Source organism: Desmodus rotundus, chromosome 1, assembly GCF_022682495.2.
Source record: "Desmodus rotundus isolate HL8 chromosome 1, HLdesRot8A.1, whole genome shotgun sequence".
NCBI lineage: Eukaryota > Metazoa > Chordata > Mammalia > Chiroptera > Phyllostomidae > Desmodus > Desmodus rotundus.
The window spans coordinates 12,713,741-12,728,227 of record NC_071387.1 but is presented as its reverse complement, the minus strand read 5'-3'; the positions used below and the strand labels follow the sequence as shown (position 1 = coordinate 12,728,227).

Here is a 14,487-nt window from a genome sequence, read left to right as displayed (position 1 = left end):
ATATCCCCCACTTTTTCCTACTTAACTTAGATCCAGCGATTCATCACTGAAGGTATAATCTTGCCCAGTCCCTCTCTTATTGAGTCCTCCCCCCCTTTCAAACTACATGCTCAAATACTGAGTCTTCCATCTCCTTATAGTATCTCTAGTTATAATTTCATTTATATGCCAATCTTGAGATGATTAAATCACAGACATGGGGAACTAATCAGCAGCCATCAGGGTTAGGGATGGCAGAGGAGAAGGGAGAGGCGTGACTATAAAGGGACAGCACAAAGGACACCTCTGTGGGAATGAAACTGTCCTGTGTCTTCATTGTGGTGGTGATCACATGAATCTACCCATGTGCTAAAATGGCTAAGAACTAGGCACACACACTGCACCAATGTCAGTCTGCTGGTTTTGATACTCTACTACAGTTGTGTAAGATGTAACCCTTGGGGTAAGCTGGGTGAAGGGTATAAAAGACCTCTCTCTACTATGCTCAGAACTTTTACAAAAAGATTTTATTTATTTATTTATTAGAGGGAGGGGAAGTGGGTAGAAACAGAGAGAGAGAAACGTCGACATGAGAGAGAAATATCGGTCAGATGCCTCTCGTACCTGCCCAGACCACGGACCAAACCTGCAATTCAGACATGTGCCATGACTGGATATTGAACCAGCAACCTCTCGCTTTGCAGAACAATGTCCAACCCACCGAGCCACACACCTGCCAGGGTGACAGTTTATGTTCAGAACTTCTTGCCAATCTATAACTAATTCAGAATAAAAATTTAAAAAATATATCTCAAATCCCCATTGGTGCTACTTTAGTGTAAGACACTTCCCCCCTTACCCTCGTCCAACTCTCCCCCATCAATCCCTTTCTCTCCTTTTTAGCGGGCTTGATCTTTCTACGAGGACATCCTGAACATGCTCTGTCTCTGGGCCACGGCCTCTAACGAGCTCTCTATTGTCCTTAGGACCTGGTTCCTATTGTACATTGTGTGCTGAGACACGGCATGGCACCAGAGCACATGAACAGGGACACAGTGGGATATTGTAAATGTTCGAGGAAAATGAGGGATACTTGACATTTATAGGGCATCGTAGAAACTACTAACTTGAGGTACTTCATAGTTTCAACATTAAAACACACAACAATCCTTTCAATGATGGCTTTTTGTGTGTGTGAAGGTAGGTTTTAGGCAGTTAGTACAATTACCAAGTACTGCAGAACAATTAATGAGGATGGCAGTATCCAGTTACGAGATCTGAGAAGTAGTAACTGTGCTTATTTACAAATAAAATAAAAACAATTTTCTTTTGATTTGCATGCATTATTTTCAAATGGCCACTAAGCTTATTGGGACATAAACACTCCATTAAGTTGTTTGGACCTAACTACTTAATAAACAGAAATGTTAGTATTTCTCTGGCCTAGGGGACTCATAACAAAATCACTGAGACATTAAGAGAGTATCTTGAAATGAGAAAGTGTGGGAGCCACCGCCTTAGGGTAAAGTTCAAAGTCTTTAATATAACATACATACGGCTCCCTCACGACCTGACCCCATCCTGACTCCCTGGGCCTGCAGCGAACATTTCCTCTGTGCATCACTCATGTCTGTCCCTCTCTGAACACCGCCTGAAAACACACACAGGCACGCACAAGTGCACATGGCACACACACACATATCCCTCTCTACCTTCCATGGCCTGACTCCTACTACACAGATCTCAACTTTAAAACAAAACAAACAAAACCTCCTCTTGAAAGCCTTCCTTAATCTTGCAAGAGCCACTTCAGCGCCCCTTCTCTGCACTAGGGTTCCAGCACTCCTCACGTGAGGCAGCAATTTGACTGTATATGGCCTGTCCCCTGCCCCCAGCTTCCTACAGCACCCCTTGGGGCACAGATCAGAAACGCCTCGGTGCCACCAGAGGCTAATGCAGTCCCTGCACATGGTAGGGACTCAACACATAGTTGTTGAGTGAATGCACAGGTGAGCAATGGCTTCCCAAACCAGACAGCCCCCAACCATTTAGCAGTGACAAGATGTCCCTGTCATTTGTATTCACGGCCTTCCTTCAAACACAAACCACACTGCCCCATTAATGTGATATCAAACAGGGTATCACGTCACAGTCACAGAGAGGCTGTCACAAGTGCTCAGACTGAAGGCAGCTCTGAACCACATGCCTGTAATTTGAGAAAAAGCAGAGTTACCCCCATCACACAAACACACTCCGCCCTGAAGTGCTGCTGATTGCTGTGAAGGAGCTGGAGTGAAAAGCTGTCCCCGAGGGGCCACTGTCTCCTGACCATTAGACATCAAAGACAACCTGGTGGGCACCATGCAGTGGGATCTGGAAGATGAGATGTCGCAGACTGCTCCCATCACCTGGGCTGATTAATAAATGAGACGCCTGCAAATCATGGGACGTGTGCTATTTACATGGATCAGCACATACCACTGGTTAAGGACACCTTGCCAGTGCGGAGGCCTCTGGATTCCTGCTACGTGTGCCGCAGGGCATCAAAAGTCTTCATCTCTCTGCTCCTCTTTCTCCATCTTCCCCCAACAAGTGTCCTCTTAGTCTAGGAATAGGGCAGTGCTGGCTTCACAGGGCACCTAAGCACACAGGCCAAGCCTCCCACCTGCTGTTGGAGTCTCCTACAAGCCTTTGCAGAGTCTGTTGCTGAATTTCCAGAGGCTGGTGCTTCAGACAGTTAAGTTAGCAGTCTCAAGCCCTTGCTCTGTGCTCAATACCATCATACGTTATCTTCTTAGATTTTCACAGCAATCTTGGAATATCTCCCCATTTTGCAGATGAAGAAACTGAGGCTCAAATTTTAACAATCATGCTCAGGGTCTCAAAAGTGGGAAGTGGCAGAGCCAGAACTCAAACTAAGGTCTGCCTGAGTCTAAAGACCTGCTCTTCATTACTAAGCTACAGTGACAGTTTTAGGGTTCACAGAAGCTCAGCTAGTGACTTGCAGCTGTAAGTTTCATCAAGGTTTACAGGGACAAGTCAGATGTAGATAAAGGGTGGAATGCAAGGCCTTCCTCCAAGCCAGTCTGGGAATCCACTGTTAGTGAGACCCAGAGAGAAGGCCTAGAGAGATGAAGGAATTGCCTAGAGCACAGGTGGCAAACACAAGGCTGAATCCGGCCCTCCACCTTGTTTTATCCGGACTGGCACCTTGTTTCTACCCGGTGGCAGCACTGAGCTCCTTGGCCCTAGTTAAGGAGTAGTTACATTCATTCAGTCCTAAAATTACATTTGGCCCTTTGAAGGCAACCGAGAGAATCATATAGCCCCTAGTGAAAAAGAGTTTGACACCCCTGGCCTAGAGGCAGAAGCCTGGGCATTCTGGTTCCTTTCATGAGACATACAAAGGTATACAGCTGCTGAGAACAAAATAATGCATCCTGCTACAGGGTGCTCAGAATGGAACTGGGGCAGCAGGTAAGCCTGGATGCAGCCCAGGAAGAGAGCTGTCTGACAGGTACCCAAGCAGCTCTGTTGGTGGCCCTGAGTGGTGCTTGGGAGTTAATGAACTCCATCTTTATCGCCTTTGTCTGGGATCCAGCACTCCCTCCTCTTCCTTAAATTACTGCCACAGCTTTCTAACCCTTGTCTCTTCCTCCCATCCACACTTCCCTCATGCTGCCACCAGAGTGGTACCTCTAGATGCATGTCAGGCCATGTTGGGGTCATGTTTCAAACCCTTCATTGATTTCCTATTGCCCACATCAGACAAGGCACAGGCTCTATTCTGCTTATCCCGAACCCATGGCAAACTCTGCTAATCAAGCAGGGTGCAAGTTTTCTTTCCTCTGAGCCAAAATGTGACTACAACGTAGACTCAAAGTCAGTGTTTCCCAAACTGTAAGGCCCAGCCCATTAGTGGAGGCTAAAGTCAATTTAGTTGGTACACACCTGCATTTTTTAAAGTAAATGAATCTGAAAGGAATAGATTAGGTTAGAATGCAACAGAGTATAAAATATCAAGATTCATCACATGTAGTAAGGTTAAGATTTTTTCATGAATTTTCATTTTAATGTATCTAGGTATATTGAGTGCCCATGCAAAACATATTTTTTGTAGCACGAGTTAGGGTCAAGAAATGGAAAAACAAAACAAACAAAAACACTGTTCTAAAGAGCTACACAGTAAGTTTGAAGGTTAGTTCAAATCAGAGCCATTCCAAATTCTCCTGCCTCCTTGCCTTTGCAGGTGCTACTCCATCTGTCCAGGCTGCTTGCCTTTGCAGGCACTACTCCATCTGTCTAGGCTGCTTTTCTCCCTACCGCCTTCTCATGAAATCTGAATCCTCCTTGAAGATTGGGTTCAATGCTCCTCCTCTAGGATGCCTTCCTAGATTTGCCTTTTCCTCCCATCCTCCCCTACCTTCACAATTCCAATGCTGGCGAAAACTCCCTTCTCCCACACAAACACAGCTTCCAGGGCAGTGCCCAATCAGGGAACTTAACAGGAGGCATTGTGGTTATTTGAGGGTGTTTTCTTCAAGATGCCCTGAGTCCTCTTAGGGCAATAATCAAGGGTTTCCTCTTCCTATCCCCAGGACACAGGGCAGAGTCTGGTTAGTAGTAGTCTGGAGCTCAGCAAATATTTTTCAGATGAGTAAGTAAGTGACAGATACTCCAGATAATGGATCCAGTCCCTCTCTTCTTCCTTTGCCAAGATTTGGAACCTAGTGTGCAAAGCTCCCAAGGGCTTGTCTCCATTCTCTTCCTAACTCCCCCATCATAGTGATGGCCTAGTTTGTGTCCGTTTAAAGACCCTGGTCAGTCGACTGGCCCCTATGAGGGAGGTGTGCAAGTGTCCATTTTCAGAACTTGCTCCTGACTAACGCTGACAATGGCCCTGCAGAGATCTCTGCAGCTGCTCTCAGAAGCCAGTTCAGCAACAGCATGGGAGCAAAGAGAAGAAGTTCAACAAAGGCACCAACCAGTAGCAATAAAGCTATATGGTTCTTGGAAGTGGAAGATCAATTTTAAATAACCAACATGCAAGATTATCTTTGAATTGACCACAAGTGGCCTGGGAAATGTTTGCTGGGTAACACTTCCCATCCGCTCTATTCAGGGAGAACTTGATCAGAAATATGGATGAAATGAGGGACAAGGGAGAGGAAGGTGCAGGGTACTAGCTCTCACCATGGGACAGCGTCTCAGTCTCATCTTTCTTTGAGCCTATTCAGCATCCTCCAACGCTTCTGGTCCAAGCTGGCTCTTAACGACTCAGGCGAAGTGTATCTGAAGCTACCTATGAAACCTAAACTTACCATGTGTGGTATACTGTAGTCAGAGGAGAAGCCCACCGGACTTCCCAGATCTCCCAGAGGAATGGAGACTGTTTTCCCTGGAGTGGAAAGCTAGTTTCCCTTAAATGCTCCCTCTCTGCAACAGGAAACAAAAAGCCCTTTGCCTTCCTCACCCATCAACAGCCACCCTGACTGAGGCCCTGTCTAAAAACATGGATGATCCCTTCCATTTTGGTCCTGCAGCCAGACTCTCTGGGAACCTGGCCACACAGTGGTGCCTGTATTTCAACCATTCCAACTCAAACTCATGAAGACCAAAATCAAAGACCATTTACTCTAATACACTTCCCACCACCCCTTTCCCTTTCTGTCCAAAAATACCTGCTGTAGAGAAAGGTTTCTCAACCTCTACACCACTGATGTTGTAAGCCAGATAATTGTGTGCTGCGGAGGGCTAGCTGTGTATTGTGGGATGGTTAGTAGTTTCCCTGATCCCTAGCCTCTGCACACTAGATGCCGAAATCAAAACTGTCCCTGGGTATTTCCAAATGTTCCCTTAGGAAGAAAAACATGCCTGACTGACAATCATTGCCCTAGGTCAGAGGTTCTCGTGTCTATCCTAGACCCATTAAATCCAAATAGGCGAGGAAGGACCTAGGCATTGGTACTTTTTAAAAGTTTTGCAGGAGCTTCTAATGCACAGCCACTTTGCATATTGAATCAGCTGTGGCTCTGGCCTCTGTCGAAGTTCCTATCGCTATACCACAGGGTGGAATTCCAACTTAGGAATAAGAAAAAACAGTGCAAAAATTTAGGAAATGAAAAGAGAGAGAAAAAAGATAAGGATGTTACTCGTGGCAGGAAAACTAAAGCTACTAATTCCATTCCTTTTAATTATCAACCAGGAGGTAGATATTGTCCAAAGTACTCAAAGCAAAAGCTCCACAGGTAGGGTGGCTTCCCAGGCCAGATGCCAGCCTCCCAAACTGAAGAGGGGTCCCTGTAAGCCAGCATCCAAAGAAGCGACATTTGAGCTGCCAACACCAGGGAGTGCCAGTGACTCCTTAAACCTGCTCTCCAGAATTCTGGTCATTCTGAGACAAAGAGGTTGTATAGACAAAGTCTAGTCAAATATTATTAATATTCTAGTAATGATCTGCTTTCCAAACAAATATGTTTATGTCATTTGGGAGGAAACAGCATGGTTGGCCGTGCAGGCTCTGGAATCTGCTCGCCTGTGACATGTCCTACTTGATCGTGAATTAGCTCTTTCCTTGGACAAGCTGTGTAAATGGGGATGGCTATGACATGTGAGGCACAGGACTATCATGAAGATCAATCAGTTGGAGTAATTTATATACCATGAGAAGTACTCGGTAGGTTTCTAATGTTAACAACTAACTTATCATCATCGTTGTTGTTATTATTATTTGACTACAGAATCATTTTTTCCTGAAAACACCTTTTAATAGGACATTAAACTGGAGTTCCATATAATATGCTTTAAGAAATGCTAATTTGGGCTAATCTTAGCCAGAGTAATAGAAATATAACTTTTACAACATGTGATATCTAAGATTCTATATGGAATGCAGAAGTTTGTGGTTTCCTTTCAAGTTCAACCACAAACATCCTGAGTGGTACAGCATGGACTTCTCTCTCACCATCACTTGTCTGTAAGCTCCTTGAAGGCAGAGACCTGTCTAACTTGTGCATCAGCTTCCCCGTGTACAGCATCTCGTATTCCAACTCAATATATATCTTGAGTGATTCTGGATAAGGACCACATCTCATTGATCTCAACAGAACCATCCACCTATCCCAAGCCCCATTCATTTTGTGGTACTTTACCACAAAACCTAGTAAGATATTTTTGTGAAACACAAGAAGGAACCATCAAGACAGTAGATTAAAACTAAGATTCATGCCACATCGAATAAAATGCAAGAATGTTAGGCAATGAGACTGGGTTTACCAAGATTTGATTTGCACTCAAGTTTTAAGTGTTTATTTAAGGCTCAAAGAAAGGTGCACCATAACCACAAACCACTTCTCTGCAACCTACAGGGAAGACAGCTCAGTGTGAAACCACCTCTATGGCACAGTTACTGCCACTATCGGTGTCTCTCCCCTGCCTCGACTCTCCAGAACCAAAGCCAACAAAGGCTATCATGAAACTGTTAGATCTGCCTCTGAAATAATTGCTAAATTTACAGCAACTACTAATGATCTCAAAGTCAGGAAAAAATAAACATAAAAATAAATTACAAAAAGCAACGAAAACACCAGAAACACCTTTGAACCAAACTGACTTTAAATTAACATGAGTAGGAAAGAAACAATTTTTAGCAAAGCAATCAGGTCTCTTACGTAGGGGAAAGACCTTGCATTTATGCAGCTCTTGCAAAATTCCAAGCCCCGTGTGCTTGATATCTAAGTTATTTTTCACCACAACCACATGTTTAATATTATCTTCATTTGATAGAAGAGAAAACTGAGCCTCAAAGAGGTTATGACTTGTCCATGGTCAAAGAAGTCTCTTGGCATTTGCTCATGAACCAGGTAATTAAGAACCAGAGAGACTCATAAACACGTAGTGTTAGGGACTCGTGTTGTGGATTCTCTAAAGCCTGCTTTTGAATCCCAGCCTGGCCACTGCCCAGCTGCAAGATGTGAACAATATACTCAGTCTCTTGGTGTCTTAGTTTTCTCAGTCATAATATGGACAAAAACAGTAATTCCATCACAGGATGGCTGTATTTAATGAAAAATATACGTATAGGCTTATCGGAAAGTTAAAAATAAATGATTTTATTAGAACGGTGATTTAGAATCTTATGAAAAAATTGCCAATATAAAAAATTTAATTTTACAAAGCATTCTCACACAAATTTTTATCATGTGGCTTAGTAGGCAGGACAGACATCGTTATCCTTTCCAACAGAGAAAATAAAGTATCATCTGCATACATAAAATTAAACCTATTTGTTACTGAATCTTTTTTCTTCTTCCCTCCACTGTGGTCTTGTGGGGTGTGTGCTTGAGTGTGTGTGCTTTATTGTTTTCTTTGCTCATCTCCTTATCTCTAATCATGGCACAGCTTCTGGCATATGATTGTGTTAAGTTCTAAAGCAATGGATATATGAATGAGTGAATGGTGCATGAATGAATTCTCCAGGATGCCAAAGCTAGAAAGTGGCTCTAAAATAAACAAAATGTGAGTCTCCAGACTCCAAGTCCCAAGTCTTCTCTGCTACCTGCCACATTCTATTTTTAAATGACAGTATTTCATAGAATCAAGGAATTTCAGATATGGAAAGGCCCTTGGAAGCTACCTTAAGTAACACTTCCACCTTACAGGTGAGGAAACAGGCTAAAAAAGTTCCATTACTTAGCTGAAATCATGCACTAAGGAGTGGGTGACCTGGGCCAGCACCAGATTCCCTGAGTCCCAGATCAATGATGCTGCTACGGCATGCTGGCAGAAGCCAGCAGAGAGGCCCTCCCACCCCAGCCTCCATGTGTCAGCTCAGGCTTGTGAGTGACACAGCATGTGCCTCGTGCACCCAAATCACTGCTTGTGCACATTTTACTGCTCAGCTTGTGAAGCAACATGAGGGAGGGCTCCTGCCGGGATTTGATTTGAAAGGGTCTCTTTGTTGCCAGTGGCACCGTCCCCCACCAGGATTCTGTGAGCTGAAACTAGCCTCTGCGTGCAGACACATGAGGCGGGAGTGGCCTTAACCCGCTGAAATGAGGAGAGAAGACCTCCATTTTCTTTCTGAACCTTCTACATCACTCACGGCTCTAGCCTGGATTCAGGGTGGGGGAAACTGGCCACAGCTTGAGGTCTAGAACATTTCAGTAAAACTAGATCTGTAGCATATGACAATGTGGCACAGTCCAGTAGGAAAGCCTGTCTTTCCTGGTGCAAATGTCCACTTTCTAATGTGCTATATCCATGGTAGCACACGGGAAGCACAGGAAATCACAGGCGGACATGTTCTAGCATTTCAACAAAGCAGCATGCCATGGGGAGAAAGTGTCAATTGACCAACCAGCCTGATGAGTACGTCCTAGTTGGCATTTGCTCTGGTCCAACCTGGTTTGGAGAGGTACATTTGTCTCTGTTACCCATCTGCATGTCTATCAAAGAAGCCTCACCAAATCTCTTCATATAACAGGCTCCAGATCCATGTTTAAGGTATTAATGTCAGACCAGTTACACCTGTCCTGCCTGCTCTTTCTTCTTTGTAGCACTGTGTGTGTGTTTAATTAATGTTAGTCTCTCCTATGAAAGCAGGGACCATGTTTGCTTCACTCATCATTGTATCATCTGCCCCCAAACAGCACTGGGCCTGTAGATGGTGCTTAATCATTATTTGAGGATTAAATAAAGGAAGAAAGAAATAACCAGATGACCAGGGGCCTGACCTCTGAGTTGAACTCCATCATTTAATTAACCATGTGACCTTGGTTAAATCTTATACTTAATTTTAGAGCTAGAAAGGAGCTTAGAAATCAGCATGTTGGCTGACTGCAAACTGTTTTAGCAGTGGAATCCAAAGGAAAGCATACATAAAGCCTGTATCCAAAAGCAGAAGCAGCAAACCTTCTCTGGAGATCCTGCCCGATCACCTCCTCCCCGTGGCCTGTCTTCCCACACTACGGTGGCTTCTAGGACTTCTTTCACCAGTCCTCGGGATTTCAGAGGTCACTGGTTGAAAACCACTGATCTACATCAAACCTATCATTCAGTAAGTGAGGAAAGTAGGATCCAGGAGAGGAGGGAGCTTGCTTAACAGCACTAGACCAGTGTCTGCAGAGCTGGAATTAGTATCCAGATATCCTGACCCTCAACCTCATTAGCAACCGTTCACTTCTCAGGATCTCTTAAACTACCCCCGAAATGTTTGGTTGTGAGGAAAAGATGTTTGGAAGTGGACTTTCAGAGCTCTAGAACACTCTATAGTCGGACACCATGCTGGAGGGCTGTGAAGCACAGTGGCTGAAGGAAGGGCTGTGGGTCAGGTAGATCTGTGTCTGGAGCCCAGTTCCACTCCACACCAGAAGGATGGGCTAGGGCGGTGATGTTCAACTGGTGTTCTGCGGCACACTGGTGTGTGCGAGAATTTTTAAAACATGCAATACCTGACTATTTAGTCAGGAGCACAGACCTCTTTTCCCTTAGATTGTCAAATAAAAAATTGACAACAGCCAACATAACAATAGCCATCCAGTGTGAATGAATTAAAATTATACCTATCTTTAGTGTAAGATTGGCAAAAATATATTTTTGGGGGGTGCCACAGAATTTTAGCAATTACTTTGTATGTGCCATGAGACATAAAATGTTGAAAATCTTTGGGCTGGAGCAATGCATTCAGCTTCCCCAAGTCCTGGTTTTCCCATCTGTAAAATGCAAGGCACTGCTCATCTCACAGAGGATGTGAAAATCGAATGACCTGCATTCACGACACATTGTAAGTGCTCAGTAAAAAGTTGCTACTGTTGAACACTCTGTAGCTGTGGTTCTCCTGAGGATATCCTTTTAAGTCTCAGTTATTTCGACAGCAATCGCAAACACATATTAATTGTCTAACAAGTGTGATAGGCTCCCTTATGAACCTCCATGATGGCCATCACCATGCCGTATCATGGCTACTTATATTCAGACCAACTTATCCCTAGTGTCTAGCACAGGGTCAGGCATACAACAGTTGCTAAGAAACAGTTGTAAACAATGAATAGATGGCTTTAGTTCTAGCATATTTATTCATGTGGGTGGACTTATCATCAGAATTTGTTTCCACTCCCTGCTCCAACTTTTCTCAGCTATATAGCTTTTTTCAAGTCAATCATTGCCTGATCTTTAAAACAAAAATGCAAGCCCCAGTTATCCCAACTTTAAATCATCCTCTGGAGGCTTAAAGGGAAGAGAAAGCCACAGATACAACCAAGGGGTTATTAACATCTGACAAGTCACAAACATCTGAATCTTTACTACTTCTTCTCTTCCCCTAAATCCAACATCTCACGCTAACATCTTTCCCATACCAGGGACTCCTGATATTGGAGCATTCTATTGTGTAATCAATGAGCACCATATCTGGTTTATGCATAGTCACTGATAGCAATGGCTGTAGTCTGTCAGAAACAGTTTTAAGGATCCAAAATTGAAATTAAGTAGATAACTATTGTTCTTGGGTGACTTAGAAATAGTTCTCCTAAGGAACAGTTTAGACTTCTGAATCAACAATTATATTTTCTTGAAATTCTGATCTTCTTTTTTGAAAGAATAAATAGACCATATTTCTCATCCTTGTGCTGCTTTTCTTTTCATGCACACCCCATATTCATTTTTCTTTGTGTTCCTGCTTTTCATCATGCCCAGGGTACCTTTTGAAAGTAACTCTGATTATTTACAGTTCCTCAAGGCTCAAAGAAAGTTCACCTGTGAACTCTTGTATAAATGGGACCATTGCAAGACCTCAGTCACTAGTGGGCCAAATTTTAAACTAGAATTTGAATATTCAGTATGAAATCACAGGCATTTGCAGCTAGTAGAGATTTCATAAATAACCCATTCTTGGCCCATAATGCCATAAAATGTGCAAAGGAGACATGCCTATTTTCATGTCAAAAATATAGAAGATATAAGACCTAAATCCATGCCTCCCTAGCTGTAGGCCAAGATTCTTTCCTTCACCATGCTTCCTGGCTCTCCTATCCTAACTCGTACAGAAGTGTCATAGTTTGTCCTTCTTCCTTGACCTTAAGACAAAAATTATACCTCTAGAGTTTTTTGCATTCTCCAATTTATTCACATCCACATTTATTATGTGTATATGGTATAGGGAAGAATAAAATGGCTTTGGGCATCTAGAAATGGATTATTTACATATATATATATATATACATATATATATGTATATATATATATATATAAATGATGTCTGTCCATAAAATATCCATCCATTGTTAATACAAAGAGAACAGCCCAGCTGGTGTAACTCAGTGGATTGAGCACAGGCCTGTGAACCAATGGGTTGCTGGTTCAATTCCCAGTTGGGGCATATGCCTGGGTTGCAGGTCAGGTCCCAGGTAAGGGGTGTGCGAGAGGCAACCACATAAGATGTTTCTCTCCCTCTCTTTCTCCCTTCCTTCCCCACTCTCTAAAAATAAATAAATAAAATCTTTTAAAAATATATAATGAAAACAGTTTACATGATATGAATGTAACCTGGCAGCCAAGGAGAGTGGACTGGAATGTGCATCTGTGAACAGTGATGACTTCATTGTATTAGTCAGTGGGGACAGTAGATGCCATTGAGTGAGCATGTGCACTGTGTGGCTTTCACAGTCAAAATGACTGAGTGAGTGGAGCAGTGAATCTGCATCAAATTTTGCATTAAGCTTTAACATTCCTCCCCAGAAACTATTTGAATGATTCAGAAAGCTGCAGCTATGGGCAAATGGTGATTGGCAGCTTCACCATGACAACACCTGCTCATACATCATGTCTTGTGCAGAGTTTTTTGGCAAAACATTAAATCACCCAGGGGACTCAGCCCCAAGTCCAGATTTGGCACCCTGCAACTTCTGGCTTTTCCCAAAACCAAAATCACCTTTGAAAGAGAAGAGATTTTAGACCATCAATGAGATTCAGGAAAATATGGGGGGGGTAGCTGATGGTCATTGAGAGAACTATGTAAGGTCCCAAGGTGGTGACTGAGGGGTCATTGTCCTATGTACAATATTCTTGTATCATATATCTTCTTCAATAAATGTCTATTTTTCATATTATATGGCTGGATATCTTCTGGACAGGCATTGTATATATTCTGTCCTCAAAAATTTTCCAGTTAGATAAGAAAGAAATACAAGAATGCATGCTAATTCTAAATGGTTTAAATCTAAAGAGATACAGCTAAGTTGGCTAAGTTGGCTGGAGCATCATCTGATAACCAAAACGTTGCCAGTTTGATCTCCAGTCAGGGAGCATGTGGGAGGCAACCAATCGATGTTTCTCTCTCACCTCAATGTTTCTCCCTTTCATCAATATTCCCGTCTCCCTCTCTTCCCTTTCCCCTGTCTCCCCCTTCCCCTCTCTCCAGAATAAGAATAAAATAAACCTTAAAAGAAAAAAAAACTGAAGAGGTATAAGTGTAGAAAGCTATAGGAATACCAGAGAGGCTGATCAAGTAAAATGAGGAGACCCTATGATGGTTTTAAAGAAGAGAGAACTTTGGAATAAAGTCCTTTTTATATGAGTAGGATTCCAAGAGCCCAAGAACAGTTCAGGTTTGCTCAAGAAAGGATTATTCACTGAGTGTCCTTGCTTATTTCCAAATGTGTGCATACCTATGGGTAGGGTATTGGGTGCACAGCATATGCAAAATAACACTACCAACACCTGAGGTGGTTGACTAAAAATATTGTACCCAGGGTTAGAGTCCCAGTCCCACCGTTTACATTGTGACTTTACACAGGTTATTTCACTTAGCCAAAGCTCAGTCACCTCATCTATAAAGTGGTGAAAACAGATAGAACCTATCTCTGGCAGTTTATAAGGTTTAAAGGAAATAGTATATTCAAAGTATAAGTGCCATACCCAGCATACAGTAGTACTCAATAAATATCAGCTCTTTATTCTTCTCCTTGTCATTGCTAATCTCTTGTGCAAAGTAAAAAAAATAGAAAGAAAGAAAGAAAAAGTGACCAAGAGCCTGCTGAAGGGGCATGATCCCTTGGCCCAGACCAGACACTCCCCTTATAGCAAGGCCCATGCCACGGACTGACCCACAAAAGCACTCTGTGAATGAAAATCAAAGGCTAGCTTAGCCCAGGTCTTACCTGTATATTTTATATCTGGTTGTAAATCCTTGACGGTGTCTTTCCACAAAGGATAGGTAGCTCCTGGAGTGGTGGAAAGGCCCCCTGTCTGAAATGAGCCAATCAAATTCCTTGGAGACATGTTGGTCTGTCCCAGCTGGTTCCTGGTGGGAGGGCTGCACTGAGATACGGCCCCATATAAACAGGAAGTAGAGGAGCTCAACAAACCTCCAGTTCATGCTTTTCTGCCGGCCTTTTTCCTCTCATTCTTGCTCCATTCTGTGGAGTCCTGTGGAGAAAAGAAGAGGGAGAGAGGCAGGGAGGGAAAAAGAGAAAGAGAAAAAAAGAGAGAGAGAGAGAGGAGAGAGAAAGA

General features: G+C 43.1%; 1 protein-coding gene across 2 annotated transcripts in view; it reads right to left on the bottom strand.

Moving 5' to 3' along the window:
* The window catches only part of BRINP1 (BMP/retinoic acid inducible neural specific 1), a 172,545-nt gene that overhangs the window by 113,179 nt on the left and 44,879 nt on the right, over positions 1 to 14,487 (bottom strand). For both annotated transcript variants that reach the window (XM_045196858.2, XM_024562278.3), the window contains exon 2: positions 14,136 to 14,403. In XM_045196858.2, the coding sequence (XP_045052793.1) occupies positions 14,136 to 14,353 (218 nt within the window). In that variant the 5' untranslated portion in view covers positions 14,354 to 14,403. The remainder of the gene's footprint in view (positions 1 to 14,135; positions 14,404 to 14,487) is intronic.